The sequence below is a fragment of the Garra rufa genome, chromosome 25 (genome assembly GCF_049309525.1).
Source record: "Garra rufa chromosome 25, GarRuf1.0, whole genome shotgun sequence".
In the NCBI taxonomy this organism is placed as follows: domain Eukaryota; kingdom Metazoa; phylum Chordata; class Actinopteri; order Cypriniformes; family Cyprinidae; genus Garra; species Garra rufa.
The window spans coordinates 24772828-24794386 of record NC_133385.1 but is presented as its reverse complement, the minus strand read 5'-3'; the positions used below and the strand labels follow the sequence as shown (position 1 = coordinate 24794386).

The following is a 21559-nucleotide window of genomic DNA, read 5'->3' as shown; positions in this document are numbered from 1 at the left end:
CTTACTGAAGGGAACTCAAATTCTTTATATATTCTATCTATAATATATAAATATATATTCCCTATTTGTCCATGTCTTTTTAATTTTATTTTGTCTACTAAAGGGAACTCAAGTCTCGCCTTTGTAATACATAGGTCCATGTCTTTTTATTTTATTTTCTATTTTAATGTTATCCATATTAATTTACATGGTTTTCATATTACTTTATTTTAAATCATTTCTATACCAATGAAAATTCAAGTCCTGTCCAACATTACATCAGTTTTGCAAACACATGCTGATTTTATGGTATAATTAGGGAATGTACAGTAAGATAGCATTTGACATTTAGAAAGAAGAGGAACTCTCACAAGCTAGTCAGAGTGTCTTAATAGCACGCCATTGATTGTAGCACCAACCTGGAAAGATTTCATTGTGTTTTCATCTCTATTATCGATTTTCTCTTAGTTTCTCGGCAGCTAAGTGAAAACTGTTTATTAAGTAGCCTGATAATGCTTGAATAAATGGAGGACATTGAAAGGACGTTGCGCACGTCGGCTGCGAGCATGTCGGCAGCTAATTGTCTTTATAAACAGCGGAAAAATCAATAGAGAGATGAGTTCAGTAAGCGGTGGACTGTAGGTATCTACGTCCTTTCTTTAATACATGATGCTTTCTCTCAGTCTTGGAAAAGGGCATCACCACGTCACATCAGACAGCTGAATTAATGGAAGAATTAACCTTTGACAAGCCATGGACTTTCTTCATTTGTCTGACATGAAGGTGCTCTGCTGTCAAACTCTGGCATGGGATCAAGAATATCATCTTTGGCCTGAACACGGAGCAGGTGTGTTTTTGTGCGGCGTATGGGGTTGTAATGATTAACCTGCATGTAAGGTTGTGTGGATATGGAGTGTAAGGCTTGCGAATTCCAATACGCTTGTCTTTTTGCCTCGTCGGTTGCCTTGCATCATAAGCAGCGGCTGTATGAAACTAGATCTGATGTCGAGGGATTGGGTTATAAGAGGATAGATGTGGTTGTACTGTATCAGGTCACTGTAAGGGCAGTGGACTGGAAATTGGTTTCTGTGCTTCGTTCAATTGCTTGGTCCAAGCCCAAGTCTGATTGTACTCTCCTCCAGCCTCCAGCAGCTTCTTTTTTAACATTGTACTTGTATGTTTACATCATTGCTGTGAGTACACACACACACACACACACACACACACACACACACACACACACACACACACACACACACACACACACACACACACACACATATATATATATTAGTTATATTAGTGTTATATTTTTATATGGTTATAATTATTATAGTTAAATATAATATTTATTTTGTTTTATTAAAAAAATGCTTGTTTTAATTAAATATAAATATCTTTAAATGAAAAATTAAATTTTGTTTTATTTTTGTTTGTATAATTAATGTTTTAGTTTTCCCTTGCAAAATTTTGATTTCTATGGTAACTTTTTAAAAATGTTTTATTTGATTTTATTTTTTAAATTGTGTTTTCTCTCTTTTTTACTTAGTTTTTATTAGTTCATTTCATTATTTTGTTTACTTTTATTTATTTTTTTCTTATTTTAAGTATTTATCTTTATCTTTTTATCATTTTTGCTTTTTTGTTTTGTTGGGATGTTTTTGATTTGTTGTTTTTCTTTGTTTTGTTGTTTTTTGTTCTGTTTTTCTTTTCTTTGTTGTTGTTTTGTGTGTTTCGTTGTGTTTTGTGTTTTTTGTTTTGTTCTGTTTGTTTTGTTGTGTTTTTCTTGTTTTGTTTTTTTTGTTTTGTGATGATTGTTTTGTTGTGATGTTTTTATTTTATGTTTTGCTTTTATTTTTGTTTTGTTGTTTTTTGTTGTGTTGTTTTTCTTTGTTGTGATAACTTTAATTAAATAATATAATCAAATTAATTAAATAAATGTAATTTTTTTTTCCATGTTAGTTTTAATTTTTTTTATTTCTTTGTATTTTATTTTGCATATTTTGTTTTATTTATAAATGTTTTATTAGTTAATTTAATTTAGTTTACTGTTCTTAACTTTTATTTAACATTCTTCTATTGTATTTTATTTTCCATTTTTAATGTTTTCCATTTTTTTATTTTCTAATAACTTTTTGTATTTTCTTTAGTTTCTTTTATTTTAAGTATGAATTATTTTATTGTATCTGATTTTAGGTTGTTATTTAAATTTTTATCTTTCATAATTTTTTTTTTAATTTTGTATTTTTTTGCTTTGTGATGTTTTTTTATGTTTTAATTTTGTTTTTAGTTTTGTTGTAATTAGTTTTTTATTCAGTTTTTCTTTTTTGTTGTTGTGTTGTGTTCGGTTATGATAAAATTTATGTTATTTTATTTAACAATTTGTGGTATTTTATTTTGTATATTTTATTTTCAATGTTTTTTTTCATTTTTGACTTACTTTTTATTAGGTGATTTCATTATTTTGATTACTGTTGTTAACTTTTATTTTTTTATATTTTATTTGCAGTATGAGTCCTTTTATTTTATTTTTAAATGTTATTTTTCTTTTTGATCTTCTTTTAATATCTTTTTGATCATTCTTGCTTTGTGATGTTTTTATTTTGTTTTGCTTTTTTGTTGTAATTTGTTTTGTTGTTTTTAGTTCTGTTTTTTTGTTGTTGTTGATGTTGTGTTGTGATTTGTTGTGATAAGTTTTTTACATTTTTATTTTATACTATTTAATTGTAAAAATTTGTTGTATTTTATTTTGTATATTGTGTTTTATTTTCAATGTTTGTTTGTTTTTACTTATTTTTTAATTAGTTAATTCCATTATTTTGTTTACTGTTATTTTATTATTTTATTTTATTTTAAGGATGAGTCCTTTTATTGTATTTTATTTTCAGCGTTATTTTTTGTTTTTTCTTTTTTTACTATTTTTTTTATTAATTAATTTCATTATTTTGTTCACTGTTGCTAACTTTTATTTTATTATTACAGTGTTATTTTCAATGTTTTTTTTTTTTTTTTTTTTTTTTTTTACTTTTTTTTAGTTAATTCCATTGTTTTGTTTACTGTTGTTAACTTTTATTTAACTTTAGTATTTTTAATTTATTTTAAGAATGAGTCACTGTATTGTATTTTATTTTCAACATTATTTGTTTTTTTCTTTTTTAATTCTTTTTTATTAGTTCATTTCATCATTTTGTTTACTGTTGTTAACTTTTGTTTTTTAATTTATTTAACTTTTGTTTTTTATTTTATTTTAAGGAGTCCTTTATTGTATTTCATTCAATGTTATTTTAATTTTTCCTATTTATTTTTTTCCTTTTTAATGCTTTAACTTTGCTTATATTTTTTTAATTAATTAATTAATTAGTATTTAGACAGGAGGCAAAGGAGGGGAGGGGTGGGGGGTGATCATTTTATTTGTTTCTTTGTCATTTTTTTGTGTTATTTTATTTCATTTTTTATTTTTCATTGTTAAACCTTTTTCTGTTGTTATATTTTTTTAGTTTTCCATTGTTAACTTTGATTTAGTTAAAAGTTAGTTAATTTAATAAAAAATTTCATTAAATTATTTTTTTTTTTTTCCACTTTGAATCAGTTTAACCTCTACATATCCCCACCAAGCCTGAGGTAGCTCAAATTATATTGGCATAGACCTCTCAAAAGACAGGGAAAACACTCTTATACAATTCAGTGAACCACCATAGGGCTCAGATTACTTCACATTTGCCAAAAACGCCATGTTAGCGGCGACAATCTTTACAAATGCGGTGACACAGTTGGCCGCGGTCCACGCCTGGTGGACAGTTTTGGAGCTGCACCCCACAGAGATGATCCTTTTTGCTCTTCACACGACCAAATGTCCTCCTTAGAGCAAAATCTCTCTTATTTACCATTGACTCAGGCTGTGTGAGCGTCTCAAGCATTCAACTTCTGTTGATTAGGTTAGCACAGAGCTGGCAAACACAGCACTTGAGCATGAGCTCCATCAAATAGCTATTAGTATGAATCTCCCTTGAGTCCACGAGGTTGTCGAAGGCGTTTCCCTCACAGGAAATTAACTAAGATGTAGTGGTTTAAAAGAAGCCCACTTCCAACATGCGGGAATTGTGTATCTGGCCCTAATAATCGAGCCTGGGACTCCAGGAGTTTATGGGCTTGTCGATTCATCACGTATGCCGTCATGATTCACATTTTTTGATCTGTGCCGAACGCTCGTATGAACTCATTTTGCTCGCCTTTGTTCTTTTTAAATACAGCACACTTGAGCTGATTCATTGTTGATGCTGAATATTAGCCACGGTGTGTTATAATGAGATACATCTTCAGGCAGTGCACAAGCGTGATTCACTCCACTGCGGATGATATTTGCAATGCATGTACTGTGAAAAGTAATGCCGAGATCAAGCCCAAACTTGTGCCTACACGCTGTGCATGAATTACAGGATGGCGCGTTCGTTATAGGCACGTTTCCTCTCTATGTTCTGCTTTCCGCAGGCCACACTGAATTAGCAGTGTGCACTGTCTAATTGTAAGTCTTGAGCATGAGGTCCAACCTGTGATTAAACCAAGACTTGGCTTAATCAAAACACCTCGTCCACCCTTTAATCATTGCTTCTGTATTGTCACAGTCTTTGTCTGAGGTGTTTGGATTGTGCGAGCGAGAGGCCGCAATCAAGTGGTTGATTGGAGAATGGTCAGTGTCCTGCATCAAGATGACGAGGATACTGCCAACTTCGTTCTGGATTTTCATATTTTAGCAATGCACACAAAATTTATTTAAGGGATGGTGTGTGATCCAGCTTGTCTGTGGCTCCTTACAACTGATGTTGACACATTTAGTGTTATTTTTCATCCTTATCTTTTTCTAAATAACTCTGATATATTAAATTTGTAATATATTCCTAGTGTTTTCTGTTGTTTTGTTGTATTGTGTTTTGCTTTAGTTTTTTTGTTGTGGTACTTGTTTTCTTTCATTGTGTTTTGCGTTTGTGTTTGTGATATTTTTGTTTTGTTTTGTTCTGTGTTCTATTGTGTTTTGTTGTGGTGTGTTTGCTTTTGTTTTGTGGTATTTGCCTTGTGTTTTATTGTTGTGTTTTCTGTTTTATTTTGTTGTATTGTTTTGCTTTTTTGTGGTATTTGTTTTGTTACGTTGTGTTTTGTTTTATTTTGTTATATTGTTTGTGGTGTTTGTTTTGTTTTGAGTTCTATGGGTTTTTTGTTTGTTGTATTTGTTTTGTGTTTTCTGTTTCATTTTGTTGTGTTGTCATGTTTGTTTTGTGTTTTATTTTGTTGTACTGTTTTGCTTTTTTGTGGTATTTGTTTTGTTGTGTTTTTTATTTTATTTGGTTATATTGTGTTTTCTGTTTTATTTTGTTTGTGGTGTTTATTTTGTTGTGTTGTTATTTTTGTTTTGTGTTTTGTTGTATTGTGTTTGTGGTGTTTATTTTGTTGTATTGTTTTGCTTTTTTGATGTTTTATTTTGTTGTATTGTGTCTGTGGTATTTGTTTTGTTTTGTTGTGTTTTCTGTTTTATTTTGTGGTATTAAGTTTGTGGTGTTTGTTTTGTTGTGTTTCCGTTTTATTTTGTTGTGTTGTGTGTTGTATAGTGTTTTGCTTTTGTTTGTTGTGTTTTCTGTTTTATTTTGTGTTGTTTTGCTTTTTGTGGTGTTTGTTTAGTTGTGTTTACTGTTTTATTTTGTGGTATTAAGTTTGTGGTGTTTGTTTTGTTGTGTTTCCGTTTTATTTTGTTGTGTTGTGTGTTGTATAGTGTTTTGCTTTTGTTTGTTGTGTTTTCTGTTTTATTTTGTGTTGTTTTGCTTTTTGTGGTGTTTGTTTAGTTGTGTTTACTGTTTTATTTTGTGGTATTAAGTTTGTGGTGTTTGTTTTGTTGTGTTTCCATTTTATTTTGTTGTGTTGTGTGTTGTATTGTGTTTTACTTTTGTTTGTTGTGTTTTCTGTTTTATTTTGTTGTGTTGTTTTGCTTTTTTTGTGATATTTGTTTTGTTGTGTTTTTTTGTTATATTGTGTTTTCTGTTTTTTTGTGTTGTTTTGCTTTTTGGTGTTTGTTTAGTTGTGTTTAACTGTTTTATTTTGTGATATTAGGTTTGTGGTGTTTGTTTTGTTGTGTTTTCTGTTTTATTTTGTTGTATTGTTTTGCTTTTTGTGATGTTTTTGTTGTTTTCTGTTTTATTTTGTATTGTTTTGATTTTGTGGTGTTTGTTTAGTTGTGTTTACTGTTTTATTTTGTTGTATTGTTTAGATTTTTGTGATGTTTTTGTTGTGTTTTCTATTTTATTTTGTTGTATTGTTTTGTTTTTTGTAATGTTTGTTTTGTTGTGTTTTCTGTTTAATTTTGTTGTATTGTTTTGCTTTTTGTGATTTTTTTTGTTGTGTTTTCTGTTTTATTTTGTTGTAATATGTTTGTTTTGTTGTGTTTTGTATTCTATTGTGTTGTATTTTGCGGTTTGCTTTTGTTTTGTGGTGTTTTGTGTTTAATTGTGTTGTTTTCTATTTTATTTTGTTGTGTTGTGTGTTGTTGTATAGTGTTTTGCTTTTGTTTTGTTACTGTAGATTGTTGTGTTTTCTCTTTTATTTTGTTGTATTATTATTTTTGTGCTGTTTGTTTTGTTGTGTTTTATTTTTTATGTTGTTATGTTGTGGGATTTTGTTTGCTTTTGTGGTGTTTGTTTGGTTTTATTGTTATGTTTTTTTGCTGTTTGTTGTGTTGTCTGTTTTATTTTGCCATGTTGCTGTATTGTGTTTTGCTTTTGTTTTGTTAGTTTTTTGTATTCTGTCGTGTAGTGTTTTGCTCTTTGTTGTGCTGTGGTGTGTTATTTTGTATTGTTTGCTTTTGTTTTGTGTTGTTTGCCATTGTTGGTTTGTTGTGTTTTCCATTAAATTTAGTTGTGTTATGTGCAATGTATTGTGTTTTACTTTTGTTTTGTTATTTTTATTTTTATTTTATTTTTGTAGAAAAACAAAAATAAACACACTCATAGATGTTTATAAAATTTTTACAGATGTCATTCTAATAGAGTACACTAAATTGTGACAATTGACCATCACCATGGCCCAGTCCCAGAAAATGTCACCTAAAGTACTTAGGGAGGACTTGTGTTGCCAACTTTATTTCATCAGTCATTTCACTTTATTTGTAAGCTCTAACCTTGTCAATGAATTGGCTCGTTTGGAATCGCTGCCTGGCACGCGGTCACATCTTAAAAGATAATGTGAGTGCAGAGCGTGAGTCTCTGAATGAGTAATCTGATTATTTTGTTGCTCGAGGTGTGTCATAGCAGCAAGCAGCATTTCCTGTGGAATCCTCCAGGCCCACTCCACGGCTGACTGTATGCAGGTGTTTTAATAATGCATGATTCCCCATCTCGAGAGACGCTCATTTGATACAAACTCTCCCTCCTCACGAGCTGCTCTGTATGCCGTTGAAATTGCTCATCTGAGACGACTCCTGTAGGCCCGAGAAAACTCACCAGGGTTTCATAATGATGGAATGATTTTGTATAATAACAGATAACAAATGAAGAAGATCCTCTCATGCTTTGTTAGCAGTTCACTAAATTGTTTTGTTCAGAATATGACCCTGATTTCATTTTTAGCTTATCACTGATTGTAATTCATTCATCTTGTTGGTTGAGTGGGTTCATTATGCAATATACTTTGTTTATGCAGAAACCCTGATGTTTTTATGTCTCAAGTAATGTCTGATGTGTTTACTGATTCATCTTGGCCACGGAAGATTATGTAGCTGAGGGTGTCTGATTCAGGATTGCACAATCGTAATGTTATTTCATCTCTTCGGACAGGAAGTGCCAAGACCCTCGTTGTGTTTAATGAAAACGGAGATGCCCCTGGACGCTACGACATCTATCAGTATCAGATAACAAACAGGTCAGCTGAGTACAAGATCATCGGCCACTGGACGGATCAGCTGCATTTAAATGTAAGTTCATTTACGTTCCTTTTCAAGTGTACTTAAATGTTAGAGGCTGCCTATAAAACAGTTATTTACTTTGATAATGATGATTATGGTGTAGATGACTGTCATAATGATTATGGCAATTACACTGTACAATTAGTGGTGTTGAAATAACACCCGTAATGCAGAAGTAATTTTCGCTCCATAGACGTGAAATTAACTGTGTATGTGCAGGTATTGATAATGATTTGCATACTTAAAAGAAATCAATGCTTTTATTAAGCAAAGATGCATTAAAGTGACAGTTCACCCTAAAATTTAAATTACCCCATGATTTACTCACCCTCAAGCCATTATAGGTATATATGACTTTCTTCTTTCAGACAAATACAAACGGAGTTATATGAAAAAATATCCTGGCTCTTCCAAGCTTTATAATGGCAGTGAATGGGTGTTGAGATTTGAGGCCAAAAAAAGGGCATCCATCCATCATAAAAAGTGCTTCACACAGCGCTGGGGGGGTTAATAAAGGCCTTCTGAAGTGATTTGATGCGTTTGTGTCAGAAAAAGATCCATTTTTAAAAATATATAAACCATTTTCTCTTGCTTTCTCTTGCTCCTAACTGAGGTATGTGTGTTCATGAGAGAGTGGCTTTCCAGCGGATGATGTAGGATGTAGACGTAGTGTGAGCTCTGATGAGAAGTGATTAACAGAGAGAGCAAAACAAAACAACAGTCACAAATTAGAAGTACAAAAAGGATTCATCAAAAAAAAATGTTGAAGGATTTTCAATATAATTCAAGAGGAGACTGGTTTTCCTTTGCTGTAAACAAAACTTGGTTCTTGTGAGACTAGCATATTCCCACCGGAGCTTACGCTTTGCCTACATCATACGCCATTCGCTGGAACCTGGAGATTACGGTTTATAAAGTTTTAAATATGGATTTTTTTTACACAAATGCATCAACTCACTATCCGATTAAATTGATCACAAGTGACATTTACAGTGTTAAAAAAGGTTTTAAAAATATAGATTGTTTTTTTTTTTTACTTTCAAAGAATTCTGAAGGACTGAAAATGTAGCTTTGCATCAAATTAATAAATTACATTTGAAAAATATTCTATAATAGTTTTTACTATATTTCTGAGCCTTTGTGAGCATATGTGAAACAATAAATAATCATAACAACCTCCAAAAGATTTTGAACAGTAGTGTATATTATATTGTTATATTATATTATAAAAAATATTTTTATTTCAAAAATGTAAAATTAATAAGCAGTTACTTACACTACCATTCAAAAGTTTGGGGTCAGTACATTTTTATTGTTTCTTTTTTTTTTTTAAAGAAATTAATACTTTTATTCACCAAGGATGTATTAAGTTAATAATTAAAAGCTTATTAAAAGTTAATAATAAATAATTTACATTGTTATAAAATATTAATATTTTGAATAAACACTGTACTTTTTAAACTTGTTATTCATGAATCAATCCTAAAAAAAAAATCACAGGTTCCAAAAAATATTTGGCAGCATAACTGTTGATATTATCCAACATTGATCATTCTAATAATAAATCAGCATATTAGAATGATTTCTGAAGGATCATGTGACACTTAAGACTGGAGTAACAACTGATAAAAATTCAGCTTTTCTTCACAGGAATAAATTCTATTTTAAAGTATGTTAAAATAAGAAACATTATTTTATATTGTAAAAACATTTTGCAATATTACTGTTTTTTCTGTATTTTTAATCAAATAAATGCAGCCTTGATGAGCATAAGAGTCTTCTTTAAAGACTATTACAAGTCTTACTGACCCCAAACTTTTGAATGGTAGTGTACATTCTGATTTTGTTCCCACTACTGTTGACACATTTTCCATCTTTATCTTTTTAATGACTCTTAATTATTTTTACCTTCATAAGGTAACTGTTGCTTTGATAAATGTGACCCTGGACCACAAAACCAGTCATAAGTAGCATGGGTATATTTGTAGCAATACCCAACAATACATTGTATGGATATTAAGTAAAAATTATGTTCCATGAATATATTTTGTAAATTTTCTACCATAAATATATCAAAACCTTTTTTTTTTTATTGATATTTTGAGATTTTTGCACCCTTAGATTCCAGATTTCAGATAGTTGTATCTTAGCCAAATATTGTCCTATCCTAACAAACCTTACACCAATGTAAAGCTTGTTTATTCAAGATGTATGAATCTCAATTTCAAAAAATTTACCCTTATGACTGGTATTGTGATCCAGGGTCAAAAATGTATTTTCTTTTATTTTTTTTCCTATATGAATTAATTTTGCAGAATCTCAAAATAACAAATGCTTTTTGACATTTACCAGACTAATTCTGACATTGTTTGTCATTAGATGAATGCCATGCAGTGGGCGAGCGGAGACTCATCTGTGCCGGCGTCTGTATGTAGTCTGCCCTGTCAGACCGGCGAGCGGAAAAAGGTTGTGAAGGGGGTGCCATGCTGCTGGCACTGTGAGCGTTGCGAGGGCTACCATTACCAGGCCAGCGAGTTCACATGCCAACTTTGTCCGTATGAGCAACGGCCAGATCAGAACCGCACCGGCTGCCAGCCAATCCCTATCATTAAGCTGGAGTGGCACTCGCCGTGGGCCGTAGTACCCGTCTTTATTGCTATCCTGGGAATCCTTGCCACAACTTTTGTGGTGGTGACGTTCGTGCGTTACAACGACACGCCAATCGTACGGGCCTCTGGCAGGGAAATGAGTTACGTGCTGCTAACAGGAATTTTCTTATGCTACGTCACCACGTTTCCCATGATAGCTGCGCCTGGAGTGGCCGTCTGCTCTTTCCGCAGGATCTTCCTTGGTCTGGGCATGTGTTTCAGCTACGCCGCATTGCTCACCAAGACCAACCGCATCCATCGGATCTTTGAGCAGGGCAAGCGGTCGGTCGCGGCACCGCGGTTCATTAGCCCCGCCTCCCAGCTAGTCATAACCTTCAGCCTCATCTCAGTTCAGTTAATGGGTGTATTTGTGTGGTTTGTGGCCGACCCGCCGCACACCATTGTGGATTATGGCGAGCAGCGCACGCAGGACCCCGGAAACGCCCGTGGGGTTCTCAAGTGTGACATCTCGGACCTGTCACTCATCTGCTCGCTGGGCTATAGCATCCTTTTGATGGTCACATGCACTGTTTACGCAATCAAGACCAGGGGAGTGCCGGAGACCTTCAATGAGGCCAAGCCCATTGGATTTACCATGTACACCACCTGCATCATCTGGCTGGCCTTCATACCCATCTTCTTTGGGACCGCACAATCTGCAGAGCGGGTGAGTCTATGATAAAGAGCTTATTAAGTGATTTTTTTCACTGATGATTTGCTGCTACTGTTGGTTATTGCTGTTGCTACTGCTGCAATGCAAGTATAAGAACTTGCTACTGCTAATACATACGCGATACAGTGCTGTGATCATTTAAGACACACTGCTGCTGCACAAGTAGCATATATAATAACTAGGGATGCACCGATCCTTATCGGTCGATAACTTGCGCGTTTTGTCAGTAAAGCCGGTTCTGTAATCAGCGGTAAATGCCATCAGGTGCGTGATTTCACGTTGAGCCGTATATACTACACACAGCCGTTGTTTACAGCCGTTGTTTACTCGTCGGTAAACAACGGCTGTGTGTAGTATATACGGCTCAACGTGAAATCACGCACATGATGGCATTTACCGCTGATTACAGAACCGGCTTTACTGACAAAACGCGCAAGCTTTATCGACCGATTGGTATCGGTGCATCCCTAATAATAACCCATAGCAGATCTATACAGGTGGAGCTGGGGAGGTGGAGGGTTTCAAAGGAACTAACCAGCCCTTTAAATGTAAAGCAGCAAGCTTATTGGACCAATCAGCTTGCGCCATCTGGAGTTTCATGACAGAAGTTTGCGTTAAAACAGTAATATTTCACCATATTATTACAATTTAAAATAGTTTTTTTCTATTTAAAATAAAACTGTTCAAGGTATTAAGACTTGTATTGTTTAATATAACATAAATGATGTCTTTTACTGAAATATGTAGTGGAAAACTAATGAAAGATTTATGTAATTTAAAAAAATCACATTGTTTTATACAAATTTTAGACTATGGGGTGCCATTTTGACGTGAAATGGTTACACTTGGTGAGCTAGAGGTGCTGCGTGTTGCTATTTTAACCGCAACACAACTCAGGAAAAATAAAATACTGATGCGATGACCACAGCTACTGAAAGAGCTTACAGGTGGCAATGGATATTTAAGCGTAGACTTAACCATATGCCATACCATTGGTGTTTTTTCCCCACAAGGAGTCTAAACACCCAGGATATCCAGTGAAATTGGCGCTGAAAAACTCTTTCAGTGGCTGTGGCGTCATGACAAATGTCGGCGTGTTTACATCCTGCCAGGATGGCATCTAGCATCAGGAAGGTTTTTTCTTCCCATTCTTTTCTCCTCTTCTTATCACTAGGAAAGCAGTGAAGACTTTTAATGCTTCACTTGTTATCCTTCAAGTGAAAATTACCACTAAAAGCTACACAATATGGCATTGTACAGTATAAGTATTTTATTTTCCGAGATGTTTTGTGGTAATAGTAACAGGTAGCAGTAGCTCATCAAGTGCAAGCATTTCACGTCATAGAAATAATGGCGCCCCCATAGTCCAAAATATGTTTAAAATTATGTTTTTTTAAATAACGTAATTGTTTTATGAGTTTTCTGCTACATGTCAGTAAGATACATAATTTTCGTTGTATTAAGACATACAAGTCTAAATACCCATGGTTCCCTTTAATTTCTTTCTATGAACTTTACTGCATTTTACAATAGTTCAGCTTTCGAGTAACAAGCTAAGAAGCAGTAGATGGGTTTCAGTCCAAAGTTGCGAATTTATCTTATGCACAAAACTGAAATATCACATAAAACATTTGTGAATAAGCACCGTTTCCTTCCATCGAGTCAAAGAGAACAAAATCGTCACTTCCTTGTAAACTGGCACTAAATATTACTAAGAAAAGTAGGAGAAGCCACTGAATATAATAATTTTCATATATAATAAATTACTTGCCTCAGTGTGAGACAAAACACAATAAATGCAGCCATTGCTTTTGGAGGTGGATGCCTGCTGTTTAGGAACGCAGTCGTGTAAGACAGTACAGAAATACTTTGACAACAGACTTTCCTCAGGCATTTCAGAATGACCATAACAACATTTTAGATGCTGTGTAACAAAATCGATCCACTGGTTAGTCCAACTCTAACTCTAACTGGATGATCCACAGCTGCTTTTTTGCTTAGTAATAGTTGTTCATGAATTCCTTGTTTGTCCTGAACAGTTGAACTGCCCGCTGTTCTTCAGAAAAATCCTTCAAGCCCCACAAATTCTTTGATTTTTTTTTTTAGCATTTCTGTGTATTTAAACCTTTTCCAACAATGACTGTATGATTATAAGATTCATCTTTTTACACTATAAGGACAACTGAGGGACTCATATGCAACTATTACAGAAGGTCCAAATTCTTACTGATGCTCAAAAAGGAAACAAAATTTACAAAGTTATCTTAAAAAATAGCAAATCATGAAATAATCAAACAGATCCTTAGTAAGTGGTTAATACGTTACTAGTTAATATATTATTTGTCACTTAAAAATAATTTAAATATCAATCATTAAAATGTTTATCCTTTACTGAAGATCACATCATGAATAAATCATTTACAAATCTTTCTGCATCCCCTAATCTAAAGTTCTTACTTAAATTGGAACGTAAAGTCCACACTAGAGGCTAGTAACTACTAGGTAGTTTGTAACTAAATCTATACATTATTTGGTTGCACCAGCTGTTCGTAAGGCAGGACTTAGCTTGTAGTTCGTAAGCTCTCCGTAAAGTAATGCGTAGTCGCATAATATGACGCTTACCCTAAATAATCCAATAGAAACCTTCAAAATACATGAGCAGAACTATGATTTGTAATTTATCCTTCATTCTAACTTCTTTCCCCTCTCATATACTAACGATAAAAACAAGTTTCCATTAAAAACGAAACAATAATAACATTAGTTTATATGTAAGCTTTTTTTGTCCAGCGTCACATTTGTAAATAACATCCAGAGACTAATTCAAATAAATAAGGATCAATAAAAAAAGAAAAAAAAAGAAATGCCATTTATTTATTATTTTATCTGACATGCGCAACACTGTCACGCTCTGGTGGGTTGAGGAATGGAGATGGAGGAGGAGAACTGGAGTAAATAAATAAATAAAGTTTATTAAACAAAACACTGAAAATGATTACAAACAAACAAAAACCGGGAGCAAGAAACGAGCACATGTAACGTTAACAACGGACAGCAGGGAGTGATTAGACACAGACTTAAATACAGAGAAACGGGGGCGTGGTAACAAACGAGATAACAAGATGACGAGGGGGAAATACAAATATGGGCAAGACAAAACCAACTAAGACTAAACCAAAAGGGGGAGACAAGGACTAAACCATTAGCATAGGAAACATAGGGGGAAAAACACTAGGAAAACAGAACAGAAACAGACTAAAACCTGACAAACACAAAGTGCACAGAGTAGATGGGGTGTTAAAGACGCGCTAAAAAGAAACGAGTACGTTTATTCACATATTGTTCACTCTCTTAATATGTATGTGAGTGTAAATGTCAGCAGCATCATATATGTCTAAATGATTGTAGGTTGTCGGTTAAAAAAAGAGCATATTGATGCAGTTCACTCAGTCTGCTATTTTATTCCAACCGTTATTCCTGACCAGACGCTTCCGTAAATATTTAGTTTATACGTAGAGTTACGTTGAAACTAAGTTTAATGGTGCAACGCAAAAATATTTAGTAGTGCGTAAGTTGTAACTTAGTGTCCATTTACGTCACAACTAGGCTAAGTTGTCATTTACGCACAGCTGGTGCAACCGGCCCCAGATCATTTGCAACATGAGAAAGATCTACAAATGATGTGTAACATATTTACAAATGATGAATTGTTTACACTTTAGATTAGGGGATGCAGAAAGATTTGTAAATGATTTATTCATGCATTTACACAACAGCTTTTGAATACTAAGTGTGTACTGCAATGTAAGGGCTGACTGGTGAGGGTAAAGATGTCTTCTCTGGCAAACATGAGCTGCGCCCCAAATGACGCACTATATACTCTGCACTTATTCACTATGTACTTATGCACATATGCACTATGGACCATGTAGTGTATGAATTATATAAGGTTATTTAGTATTTTATAACACTCTAAGCAAACTTTCACAGGAACCTCAATTTTTTTCATATCAACTTCAAATTTGGATAAATAACTTATTTAGATGTAAGGCTTCAAATTGATTGATTAGGATAAAACCTGTTATGTAAAATATGTATTTTATATGAAATATAATAAAAATTGCACAGTGTATTTTCTTTACAGTAAATTTAAACTTCTGTAATTTGTTAAAAAAATTGGTGTGAAATCTGCTGACAGTTAAGGGGTTAACTTATAATTAAATTTTTTAACCATTTACTAAGGATCTGTTTGATTATTTTATTATATGCTAATTTTAAGACAATTTACGACATATTGGTAAATTGTTAGCATATTACTTACAATAAAATGAACATATCACTTATTAATAATTTATAAACACATAGTCATGTTTTGTAATTAATTAGTTCATCATTAACTAATTACTTGTAAATTTACTTGTAATTGACTTGTAAATGAATTAACAAAACATACACAAATTGTTAGCATATCACTTATTAATCATTTGTGAATGTTTTGTAAATGATTATTTCATCATTAACTAGTCACTTATAAAAGACTTACAACTGAACATTATTATAAAGTGTTACCCAGTATTGTGTTGTTTTCAAGAATATCACATTCTGTTCAGTGGAGTCATTAGGTTATATTACAACTTGACATGAATCATCCCTCATTCAGTGCAGGTACATCTGTATGCACCATTTGATACTAATAGCTATGGCTATTGTCATTACTGTCATTATCTATTTTTGCATATCTCTTTATTATTGTTGTGCCAACCTGATGAAGTGAACAGATGAGGATCATCTATATCATCTCCTCATTGGCAGCTCCACCAGTACACAGTCCTTGTTATTCTTTTAGGTCTTTGCATCAAAAACAAGCACTCATCTAAGAGCTGCTCATTATCAGATATATGGAGATGATCAAACATGACCCAGAGGAATAGTGCTGCTGTTAATGGGCCATAAATAGCATGCTGCCTCTGTCGGTCCGGGCTAGTGTGGGTCTTAAAATGTTGATGACTTCAGTGGTGGTCTGCAGACTGTAGGCTGAGCCCTCTGTTCTTTCTGCAGCAGGATGTATTTCTGTCCAGTGCTCATTAGTGCTGCCGAGAGAAGCCAGGATTAAAAACACAGTCTTCTCTGCATGTCTAATGTCTGTGACATGTGTTGAGATTTCAGCCTGTAAAGATTTGCTGTCAGATATTGATGTCAAGTGTTATCTTAAAGGACAAATGGTGCAAAAGCAGAGGATTGAAAGCAATGCTCATTAAGAATTCATCTCGAAGAGCTCGACAACATGATTTTCTCAAGATATAACAGCTAGAGATGGAGTTGAACTTGTTGACCTAACTGCTTTCTGTTAGCATGGATGGCTTTTTTATGTATTTGTATTTTTTATATGGACGGCGCTCCAGAATACTTGATTTTGTTTGGTCGATCGTTGCATTCTGTAGTTTTATTGAATGATGACAACTAAACTGTGACTGCTTGAGAATTCGGTTTTGCTACTTAAGTTTAATGTCTGCTATCACTTCATTGCCTCTTTTTTCTCACATAACAAATAATTAGGGGTTCAAGTGCATAGTGCTGAAACCCTATTGTAAATGTTAGAATGGCCAAGGATCAGCAATCTCTATGTAAACCTGATCAGGCAGACCAAACCGTAAATCGTAGAGACTTGAAACTTGGAGGGATGGTAGTACTCACACTTTCTACAGCGTCACCAAGGCTCACCCCAATCGGCCTGATGGGAGCGCTAAAGCGCAAAAGTACAAATCGCGTATAACTCCTAAACTGGTTGTCGCAGGTTCAAGTGTCTTATGACGTTGGAATCCTTGGCTCAAATTCATCCATCACCCTGGTCGAAAATTCCAGGTATTTTTTATTTTTTACTTTTACAAACTAGTTGTACATTTTTCGCCCAATCGGAACTAAACCAGTGCAAGAAGATTCTCCGGAGAGTGAATATCAATAATTATCAAAAAAAGAACTTTCGGCTCTACATTGCAAAAGGATGTCAAAACGTTTAAAAGCGGCAAGGTATTGGCCCGAAGTGCCACAAGCGTCTATAAGCACATTTGTGTATCTCAAAAAACATGGCCGCCATAGGCCGATGAAATTTGAGCACCTATTAGACAAGGTTAACGGAGGTCAATCAGAACGAAACTCAGTACGACATTCATTTTCTTGGTATGACATTCATTTTCCTCATTACGAAAAACTTTGCCTCTAGAACCACTGCTGTCAATCAAACGCGAACTAGTCCTAGATTTTTCGCTCAATCTGGAAAAAAACTAAGCAGTACAATTCTCTGGACTCTTCTAGGCCGATTTACTTTTTGGGAAGCTATAACAGGGTCGTTTAGAACAGGGGTCGTCGAAATATACCCCAAAGCCTAAAGCCTAAGCAAAAACTCAAAACTTCACGAAACCTGATGAGCACATACGACAGGTAATTCTAAACAAGCATGCAAAGTTTTAGGGAGATCGGACCACAGCTGGTGCTTCAAAGGTGCCATAGAATGCATTGATACAATATTTTAAACTGTTCTCTGATATCTACATAGAAGGTATATGGCATAGGAAAGGGCAAACATTCTCCAGAAACAGTTTTACAGGTCCATTAAAAGGCATAAACATAAACACCTTGTTTCTATATGGTAAATGACCTGTAGTGTAAACGTATCTCACCAAAATCTAATCTAATAAAAAGCATTTTAATTAAGATGTACATCATTAAATACAAAAAGTCTGGCTGTGCTTAATGGGTACATTTGTGTACCCTTTAAGCACAGCCCTGTTTCCAATAAGCTCACATCATGTTTTAATAAAAAACGTATTTTGTTTATCAAGTCAATCACAAAACAAAAAAACAAAAACAAAAACAGGACACTAAAATCAAGCAACAAGGCATTCAATTTGATCAGTTATACTGTACATTCATAGTGAAGTGTCATTTAAACACCTTGCAACATCTAGACTTGTCCACGTTCAGCTAAGTAACACTTATTCAAAAATCAATAAAACAAACCATTAAAAGATTTTATGATGTCTGGTGTTTAAAAAAAAAAAAACTGTTCAAATTGTAAAAGTCATGTATTTAATTCCAGCCTTTAGTTGCTTTTTTCCTGGACAGATATGACAGGTTTCTGCTGGCTCATTCCTTGAATGGACGACATGCCTATTTCATCTTTGGGTATAAAGTTTATTTACGTCTAGATTTTGTCATCTTAAAGCTATGAAATTAAGTTAAAAATCATTAAATAAAGATTAACTTAAAGTGACAAACATAGTAGTTTTCATAGTAGTGTATCGTTTAAGCTCACTTGTGAAGTCTTTAAAAATAAACGCAATGTAAAACCACAGACCAGGAATAAACTGCAAATTTATAATATTATGGATTTAAAAGTACAAGCCAGTAATGCCTGTGAAGTAATATATTAGTGTAGCACACTATTTAGTACAGCTAGTCAGCTAACTGTGTTCTGTAGCATCTGCACTATGTTGCTAAAAAAAATCATTTGGATATAACTGAAAATATTTCCCACATCCAAGTTCTAGGTTACGATATGCAAAAGTCTAAACATTAATCTCTTAATTTAAAAGTAATTAGTAAAACTTACCCCAAATAAAGGCTTAAACATCTAAAAAAAAAATGCACATTTAAAGGGCCCCTCTTTTGGTGAAAGTTTTCAAACAGCTTTCAAAATGGCCGCCAGACAGTGTGAACGCATGGAGACCCGTATCTCAGTGTGCAATGGCCTGATTGACATGAAATTACATGAGGTATGTAGTAACAATCACATCAATTGGTTAAGACATCAAGTAGGATAATACAGTATTTTTTCTTTTTAGAATCTGACCTTAAAAATGGAAGTGTGCTTAATGGGTACAAAAATGCTTTTTTAAATCATTGATTTAGGTGGTTACAGGCTTGTTAAATAATATGTAATGTCTTTTTTCATGTGCTTAAATCTCTTAAAGCACTTGAATCCTGGTAATCGCTACTTGCAGCTATATTTATGTTTGTTTCTTCATTTATTTGTTAAGTAGCCAGTTATTAATTGGAGTAATGTGCAGTCAGCTGGTCATTGTCATAAAATAAATCCTCTTCAGGGTGATAAAAGACTCTTTCATGAAAGCCCTTTTCTGCCATGGAATACAAAATAAAAAAGGTAATTGCGAGTTTTTATCTCACAATTCTGCCTTTTTCCTTGCAAACTGAAGTATACATCTCGCAATTCTGACTTTTTTTCTCAGTTATAAATTCAGAATAGCAGGATATAAAATCACAATAGCAAGATTGGGAGATAAAAACGTGCAATTCTGAGTATTTTTCTTGCAAATGTGAGATTATATCTCACAATTTTATGTTTTTTCTTGTAATTGCGAGTTTATATCACACAATACTGACTTTATATCATGCAATTCTGAGAAAAAAGTCTGAACTGCAAGTTTGTATATTGCAATTCTGACTTTATAACTCACAATTGCGAGTTTATATCTTGCAGTTCTGAGAAAAAGTTAGAATTGCGAGTTTTTATTATGCAATTCTGAGAAAAAAAGTCATAATTGAAGTTAAAGTTTGAAGTTTATTTACTTTTCTTACTTAGCAGGAAGTACATTGAAAATTGCAATCGCAATTATCTTTTTTTTATTCAGTGGAAACCACTGTTAATACGCTTCTGCTCACCCTTTAATGTCATATGATGATCGCCTTTGCATGGGACCCCATCTTTATAGTTCCCTTATAATTACAGTTTACTATAACAGTTCTAAAAAAACACTTTTTTAAAGGCATTTTTTTTATTCTCAAATTTTCCACAGGCCCCAGTTTGAAATCCATGCACTGAGTGAGAATCTTTTTCATCTCAACTATGGAACTTTTTCATCAGCTGTCTCATCAAAGTGAATAAATCCCAAGTGATGCTTCTAAGCAGTCGCCTGTGTAGTGTAATGGCTTGACCGTCTCTGCTGTTGGGTTTATTTTGCTATAATGACCGACTAACTGTTTGTTATCCCTTACATATTTTGTTTGATCATATTTTCCTTGCTGAAAGAACATTTCCTAGCACTCCTTTATTTTATGATTGTGTGTTGGTGTTTATAACGTTTAGTAACCTTACACCTTTAATAACCTGTATTTTTGACGCCAAAGCTACAATTTTCTAAATCTACTGCTGAGCAGAGACAGCTGTGAAAAGCCTGTCATGCTATCGAATCCAGTTGTGCATGCAACACAGAATTAGCTCATGGAGCGATTCAGTGTAGTAATTAGCAAAAGGGATTTGAAGCACATTGACATTGATCGAACTGCCATTTTCCCACTTAAAATGTCCCTACATGTGACGTGCATGAGGCTCATTACAATAGATTATCCCTTGGATAGTTTCTCTTGCAGACAAAATACCTGCCAATCAACTCAATGGTCTGTGATCCATTGTGCCAACCTATTGAAAATTAATAGGGGAGGGTTAGCAGTTTCAAATCCACCCCAGTATGTGTTTTGCATGCAGCAAATGCTAAACCTTTAGGTATTTGCTTTTTCTCATCCTTGACACTAAAGAGTGTACAATATGTCAGTATTAAAAGAAATCGAAGTTAATAATTAGCTCAGAACATGTTATAGGTCAAACTAAAACCTGGGTTATCCACTTAAGCACTCAATTCATCTGGATTGCATGTGCACAATTAACATTTAGGTGGTTTCTTTAAAGCAATACTTCACTCAAAGTGAAAATTTTCTGATTATTTATTCACCCTTAAGCCATCCATGATGTGTATGACTTTCTTTCCTCAGCCAAAGAGGAATTAATATTTTGGAGGGAAACATTCCAAGATTTGTCTCTAATGCAAGTGAACAGGGCTCAATGTAGACTGTATTTGACGGTCCAAAATCTATAATTAGGTGGCATTAACATAATCCACACAATCCAAATTGACAATTAAGGTTATTCTCTAGCAAAACGATCAGTCATTTTCTGAAATAAAATGTAAAAAGTATATACTTTTTGACTAAAAATGGTTGCATCATCCAGCTTAGTATCGTATTTTTATTAGGAAGGTCACACATGAGAACCAGCTCATTGTTTATAAGAGAAACGAAGACTACGTGTTAAAATAATTAAAATATCACAAAGGCCCAAATATTAAGGCGTGGTCACAATTAGGATTGCAAAGGGGTTGAAAAATTTCCAGAAACTTACCAAAAATCCCTGGAAGATTCCAAAAAATCCTGGAAAGTTTCCAAAATTTCTGGAATGTTTCTTAACTTTACTGGAAATGTTCCACCTTTTTGCAACCCTAGTCACAATTACCCTTGTTCTGAGGA

At 33.6% G+C, this 21559-nt stretch overlaps 1 protein-coding gene across 1 annotated transcript in view; it reads left to right on the top strand.

The window, feature by feature from the left end:
• The window catches only part of grm8b (glutamate receptor, metabotropic 8b), a 250482-nt gene that overhangs the window by 215144 nt on the left and 13779 nt on the right, over positions 1–21559 (top strand). Inside the window, exons 7-8 of the mRNA XM_073831290.1 lie at positions 7794–7930; positions 10301–11236. Coding sequence (XP_073687391.1) covers positions 7794–7930; positions 10301–11236 — 1073 coding nt within the window. The remainder of the gene's footprint in view (positions 1–7793; positions 7931–10300; positions 11237–21559) is intronic.